The sequence below is a fragment of the Mucor mucedo genome (assembly GCF_025094135.1).
Source record: "Mucor mucedo strain NRRL 3635 chromosome Unknown EV154scaffold_121, whole genome shotgun sequence".
NCBI lineage: Eukaryota > Fungi > Mucoromycota > Mucoromycetes > Mucorales > Mucoraceae > Mucor > Mucor mucedo.
The window spans coordinates 123,872-131,398 of record NW_026252405.1 but is presented as its reverse complement, the minus strand read 5'-3'; the positions used below and the strand labels follow the sequence as shown (position 1 = coordinate 131,398).

Genomic DNA, 7,527 nt, shown 5'->3' with positions numbered 1-7,527 from the left:
AGATCCTTTGAAGCTGATATGGGATACTGACTTATAATTTAGTTCAATGTTGTATACGTTTTTTAAAGAGGGAGGTATTTACCTATGTAATGTTTGTTCCCAGCACTACAGGACGTTTTGGGGAAGACCAGATATATCGCTTTGGTTTCTTTTACAGGGTATAAGGCCGTTCTCAGAATTTCAATCTTATCTTGTACCTAACAATTAGAACCAAAAAGTTATTCGTTTTGTAATGATTAATATATTATGCAGAGTACTTAACAAAATAGGGAGCACCTGGTGAAGCAATCAATATGAAGGAGAGAACCGAAACGCGTTTGTCGCTTAAAATACTGATAGCAAACATAGGACTACCGAAAAAAAAAAAAAAAAAAAAAAAAAAAAAAAAAAAAAAGCCTATAAACTCTCAACGGACCTAAATCTACTTGAAGAGAGCGTTTGAACTATTCAGCAAATTAAGTAGCTAATACGTAGGATGACAAAAAAGGCATTATTTGCTTAAAGTGTTTGTAACCAGCTTCGCATTACTAAGTACTACAGTCTATTAATTCTCAACGGACCAAAGTCGACTTGGAGAGAGTTTTCAAAGTATAACCGTTCGTCAGCGCATCCTTCAGCCCATACAAGTCTTACCAGATTACGCATTCCCCGATGGCAACAGCACCTTAATCAATAAGCGTAGGAGTGATCCCATAGAATGAAGAAGAATTCAGAATGAGTAATTGTTATAAATTAAAGAAAGTTCGAGAGAAAAATTAAGTCAACAAATACCCCAGTTATTTTCTAGCTCTAGAAAAACCCAGTCACACCTGAAAACAATTTTGGCTCAATTTTCCTCAAATTTTCGTCCGATATAGACGGGCCTCCCGCTCCCTCAAGCATATGGCTTATAGTATTAGGCTTGAAAGCGCTAATATCTTAAAAAACAGCATGCTTGTTTTTTTTAAACAGCGCAATTTTTAACACCACCGTAGATTTTTAGGGCCTAAAATTAGAATAGGCATTTTTCTGTGTTGTTGATTGGCTCAAATAAAAATACTTTGTGTAATTAGTGTTTTTTCAAAATAGACCTTCCTTTGAAGGCTTAGGGTCCTATAACGAGGTTTTTTTTGGGATTTTTGTGTAATTGAAAAAAAAATAGACATAAACATATTTATTAAAAGGGAAAACTTTGTTATACAAAATTCTTTGAATTTTTTTTTTAATTACTGCATGTTTTTGATTGGCCAGTAAGAACCAAATTTGTAAATATTGATGATAAATGTACCATCACCTTGCTTATAAACATTTAACACACCCTCCACCTCGAGTTCAGCTTGGGATATTACCGTCTTGGTGTTGTCAACTTGCACCAGCAGGTAGCCTCTTTCTGGAGTTCGCTCATTTAGCTCTACAGGCAACACATTGGGCCCTTGAACGATACCCACAAATGATTTCGCATGGCCTGGGTTATGTACATCAGTACTATTGGGATTACTTTTAAAAACAGCGAAGCTGCCTTCTGATATTTTTTTGTAATTTGGGTCAGTATTGTCAATAAATTCCCTTGATCCACCCAAAAGATTGAGATAAAACATTGACTCGTTAGTTTTAATAAAAGACATCACATCTTCTGTTGTTTTTTCCCGGATGCCATCTTCATTCAGCCACGAACCGCCTTCAAGTACATGCCGCATCATAGATTGTTTAGCAAATTTTAGCCCAACGTCTCTGGAAGGATTCAGCTTATTGGTGTAGGTGATATGCTCCCTAATGTGCTTGTTAAACTGTTCTCCTTTTTCGGTCTCATAATGCAACACTGTTCCAAATCGACGTATGTCTTCCGGAATGTGTGTCAATAAATGAACTTTGACTTTTCCTACGTATGCATTATGACCAGGAATATTACAATTCAGATCATAGTGGTGAAGTGCATTGATAAAATCCTTGATAGCCAATTCGACAGATGTTATATATTCGTTCAGATCTGCCTTCATCTCCCTTACAAAAAGTAATGAGCATAGCTTTCCGAGATAAACAAACAAAGTTGTAATATCCCTCAAAACTGCCTCGTCAGAAAAATACTTCGTAAGCACAATAGGAAGAATTTGGACTAGTACTTTGAAGTCTCTACCCAAAAAGGAGCCACAATGTCTCAACTGTCTTGTGAATTTTCTTGATAAGCCCATGCTACCTTCTTGAAACTGATCAATGGTTTCTGAAAGTCTGTTTAATAGTACGGCTTGATTTTTTAATACTGTCTTCACTAGATCAACGACTAAATATTTACTGATTCCAAGCAAAATCGCGTGAAGAACCTCCACCGGAGTGTCTTTTGCCGGATCGTATGCTTGCAATTCTAATAATTTGTCAGTCTTTCTGTCCTTAAAACATAGATCTTTAGCAGAAAGACTTTCTCCGGTTTTGGGTGCATTATGTATAATCGTAGCTCGTCGGGAATCCGAGGCCGCATTCCAATATTGATTCCTGGTTCGTTCAGTATGCGTTGAAGTGAAGTAATCAGAAGGTTTGGAATTGGCAATCCGCTTTCGAAGTAAAACGTAGCACTTTCTACAAGGATATAAGCAAGTAGGAGAAAGCAATCCGCATAGCTCTGAATGACATGGAGTATCAGCTTCAATCCATAAAACAGGTGCTACAACTAAAACGTCTTGATCTTCTTCGGCCGAATAGGCTATAATTCCACTTTCTAATGTTTTCAAATCGTCGACAATAGCAGGCAGGAGAGATATACCACTTCCACCATTTTTTTTTGGTATAGCAGAAATGAAGTGCACGTTTTTGATTGACGATCTTTGATCAAAATTCAATCCAGCAAACTTCATCGACCAGCTCTCATAACCATTGAACTGTTTAGAAATATTACCAGAGGTGTCGTCCGTAAATAAAATTATTGGGGCAATTTTAACTTTATAATATTCCTCTGTTCTTTGGTCTTTGAGCTTTCTCCAACGATGTGAACCACGTAACAAAGCAGCATGACTATCTGTCAGTGGAGATACCTCAGTGGGACTAATGCTGAAGCATACACCAGGGTTTAAATAACCAATCTTACACATCAAAGCTTGTGCCAGAACATCAGTCTCTTTTAATTCAATACCAATCTGGTTGCTATTGCGAGCTTGGTAAGTCAAATGTCCCCTTGCATACATATCTTTGTTGCAACTGTGGAAAGATTTAACCAAGAAATTCATATTTGGAGGGGTATTTGACAGTCGCACCCAGTCTCCATTCCAATAGTCAATGCTGTTGACTGTCCACATGGGCTGCTGAAAGTATTCATGCGACCTCCATTTTTCCCCTTGCTCTAATCTGTCAAACATGTTGCTGCTACGATCAGGTACAGAACAAATCAAAGCAGATTGGTTAGGGTTGGCCACGGAAAGTCTTACGTGATCCGATGGTAGATTCAAACATGCAGTAATTGTACTATTGTCGGTCAGCGAAACATCTACTAGCTTTGATGGAAAGATAGGCATGTTGTTTCCTTGTCTTTTCTGGTAATTTATAATATTATCTAGCCTTGGTAATACGAAACTTACACCTTCATTATCAGCTTTTTCTTTGACTTTCATAAGAAGCGATATGACAAACAAAATCTTCTTCATTATTCTGCGAGATATCATGTCATTGTCACCATCCACAAGGGCATGTAGAATCATAGTCTGCATATTTGCAAAAGGATGCGTATCGGAGACATTGCTATTCCAAATTGTGCTCTGCGTAAAAGAGCTAACATCAGCTTCAACATCGGATGTCGGATTATCCATTGAATACGACATTTGCCGACGCAAAGTTTGAAACATTTCATCCATTGGATTTTCATTGCCAATTGATTCGTCTTCATCATCAAAATCATTGTCAGCAATATCATTGTCTTGATATTCATCAAGCTCATATTCTTCCTCAACGTCTGAGTCCGTATCTGTATCGAGAGAGCCCTCAGGATAATAATCTGCAATCAATTGCTTGAATCCATCGGTCGTGATATGATGTCGCGTAATCAAATGCCTTTTAAGGTTCCTTATTGTGTCAAACGAACTATTTTCACAGAGCGAGCATTTAGGTCTTTCAATATCAGTCTCAAGCCGAAAGTTGATCTGACTACTGTTTTTCGCGACCGGAACGGGAGTTTTTCGTTTTTTATAGCTTCTTTTATCACGCTGCATTATAATATCTACTTGGTAAAGAAAATCTTTAAATAGAGGGAGAAAAACAGTATTTCGATTATTAGATGAGTCAAATATATTTCAATTACATAATGCATTGTTTACTATTCGCATCTTGTGGCGTAGATAAGAATTTTTTTTTTATTTTCATCTTCTTTTTATTCTTTTTTTGTTCCATTACAAGACTAAAAATCTCAAAATTCTAAAGAAGTAATGTCTTATATTAGTCTCTTTTATTAAAAATTAAGTGTAGGTGTCTGTGAAGCGTCGCAACTTTTTAATATCGGGTCATGGACGCGTGTCATTACAGAGTTTTGCTATGTATATAAAATGTTGGTATAAATATAAAAGGCTATTCGTAACTATCCAGTCTTCTTACCTCTAGTTTCTATAGATCAAGCAAAAGACTTATGCGATTCATCGAGTACGGTAACTATGCAATATAATTTTCGTTAGTAAACAGCTATTAATTTCATTTCAAAGTAGATAATGGGATTCTTATGTGCTCCATCAAATAGGGTAACTATGCGATAAAAGATTTTATTGGTAACAACCTATTAACTTTATGACAGAATAGTTAATGCCGTTGCAAGAGACATATTAAACATTAAATCCAGGTAATAATGGTTTACATTCAGACTAAAATTTATACTAAGAACCATCATCTTCTTGATCATAGCTACATCACCTTGATTTTCCTGTAGGCTGGAAAATACGTCCTCTTCCTTTGGCCAATGTAATCCCATGAACGGTGGATTCCGTGATATGCACAATAGCTTTATGAAAACTCCTGAAGTAGAATACCATCTCTAGCCAGACTGGGCTTCTATTTAAACTAAATACGATATGCTGTCGACAACTGATAAAGGATTATGTAGTATATATTATATTTTAAAAATAAAACCACTGTTATTTTAATCCTGAAACAAGTTTATAAAAAAAAATACTTAAAATACGACTTCCATAAAAGTCAACCGAAATGGTCCTTACACAAAGGCCATTTTTATTTTTAGAAATAAACAAAAAAATCTTTGGTGGTGAAGGAGTGATAAAAAAATTTGGGGGTGCGCGGTGAACCCTTCCACCCAAGAATACAGCTCATAGTGTTAACGTTATCCCTTTATTTTTTTCTAAAACTTGTCAAATAATACTGCAAATTATGCGTCCTGTGGTCAAAAGGTCATAGTCGTAGATCCCACCTAGATGTTCCTCTAAATCCAGTAAACCTAAATACGAATGTAGTCATCTCTTCTTTTTTTTTTTTTTTTTTTTTTTTTTTTTTTTTATTTGAAAATACTGACGTTCTTTTAGGTGACATCTTCATTGAATAACCATGACAATGCACTAAATAACCCAACCTCAGTTTTTTGGTACAGCAAAAAGAAATTTTTTTGTAAGCATTTTAACTAAGATTGATTCCAAATAGGACATGGAGGTAGACGAACCTGAGTTCATTTCAACTCATGAGCCAGTCCAAGAAAGAATATTCCGCTGTTGAACATGCCAACAACCTGGGCATTTACGGAGAACTAGCCTTTTGTGCCGCCAGAATAGTAATCGTGGCCACCAGACTATAAATCAAGCAAAGCAAACTCAAATACTGCCCAGTAGACATTGTTTGGGAAGAATGACGACGATGTGTTCTGAATGTAAGGTATTCATGTGGGTCGAAGAAAGATTAGAAGCTGGTCTTGACCCAGGCAGGTTTCAACTCTGTTGTGAATTGGGAAAAGACAAAGTGACACCATTTCACCCTACACCAGGACTTATATCCAACGTAATACGCGGAAATGATCAAAGAAGCAAGGCGTTTGAAAACACATACCGTCTTACAACAATACCTTAAGCTTTACGTTACAGAGACCAGGTACACCAAACTAGATTTTTGTTTTTTCGATGAGTTCTTAAAAATCCTCAGATTAATATATACCTACCTTGGTTAATGGGATGGGCGACCTTTAGTGTCGGATAATCCGTTTGTTTATGTTGCTTAACGCATATGAGTGACTTAATACTTATAGACGAATACTTATCCAGTTGACAATAACTGAGATGGATCAGGCAACTTTTAGGTTTTAGTGTGCTCCTGTTTTTTATTAATCGAATGAGTACGTATTCGCCTACTGACAGATACTCGTCTACTGCAGGTGTGGTGATCTGCTATTTTGTTGCTACATTAAATAAATCCATATCTATGACATCAATAAATTAAGAATGATTAAGGAATTAATTACCCAATATAGATAGTTAGTACTATCATATCACAAGGTTACAAGAACACAGTGACTAAGGCTTACTAAAGATATGGAAGTACAATGTGTCTAAGATGACAGTAATTCCAAGTGTAACATATTTACAAAATATGCAGTTAAAGGTGACAGGATACACACTGGGAAAATGATAACAACCTCAAAGATACACTTAAGATAGTGGCACAGCAGATAGTCATTTTTATATAAATACTTGTTCATTTTATTTCATAATAAAGACAATCTTATAAACAGTCTCAAATTACTTATATACTGCCTTATAATTTTACATACCTATAAACACAACAGCAAGTAAATGGAACAGACAAAGACGTTTAGAATGCTATGCTATAGTCTTGTTTTACTCAAAATGAATGGGCAATAACTCTTGGGCTGTTCTCAAGTAAAATTTTCTTCATGTATCGGGGGTAAAGACTTTTCACTCAAAATAGTAGTTTTTTTTTTATTTTGTCAACCAAAATTTATGGGGGGTTGAATATTTTACAAAAATGTAAAAACAAGTGCGACATGACTTAAAACAATATCGCTAATTAATAAATTAGCATGTCTAATTTACTGGTTGTATGTTGGCCACATAGTTATCCTGAATATAGTATAACTATAAGCTAGTACGTACTGTATACTGGGGGAACTATTTTTCTTCACAAATTGAGCAGCTTTTTTTTTAAAACATAGATTGCTTGGGAACGGCCTGGACGGATATCTACTCTTTTTGAGTGAATGAAGTAAGTCTATTTTTGTATTAAATTGTTTATTTACCCAAAATAAATTGATAATCGCTCATGGGTGGTTATCCCCCCTGATTTGAATGGATGTTTATCCCCTGACGGCCATCCGCCCATCTGTCCCCTATTACTTGGTTTAATTAAGTTTTTTTTTTTTTGGCCTAGGGGTGTGCGGCAATAGAGTGTCTTTCTTCCTTTTTTGTTGATGTTGTTGAGCCCTGAAATACGTCTACGTAACAAATAAGGTCTTCCTAAGCAGTGAATTATACCGGCCCAGTGTTTGTTTAAGGAATCAAATAATTTAATCAATTCCTATTTTAAGCAGTGAAATGATGAAATCTATTTTAGTATACGTTTTTCTGT

General features: G+C 35.7%; 2 protein-coding genes across 2 annotated transcripts; both read right to left on the bottom strand.

Annotated features, from left to right (window-relative positions):
* Nucleotides 1-1,205: 1,205 nt before the first annotated feature.
* Nucleotides 1,206-4,169, bottom strand: EV154DRAFT_575419 (uncharacterized protein; the record flags this gene model as incomplete). The annotated part of the gene is made up of 2 exons (XM_051606452.1): nucleotides 1,206-3,497; nucleotides 3,543-4,169. 2 exons carry the CDS (start codon nucleotides 4,167-4,169, stop codon nucleotides 1,206-1,208), a joined length of 2,919 nt encoding a protein of 972 aa, XP_051453218.1.
* A 1,140-nt stretch (nucleotides 4,170-5,309) lies between these two features.
* On the bottom strand, nucleotides 5,310-6,640 carry EV154DRAFT_485736 (uncharacterized protein; the record flags this gene model as incomplete). Its single annotated transcript, XM_051598776.1, has 4 exons — nucleotides 5,310-5,395; nucleotides 6,104-6,329; nucleotides 6,467-6,490; nucleotides 6,527-6,640. 4 exons carry the CDS (start codon nucleotides 6,638-6,640, stop codon nucleotides 5,310-5,312), a joined length of 450 nt encoding a protein of 149 aa, XP_051453217.1.
* Nucleotides 6,641-7,527: the final 887 nt, after the last annotated feature.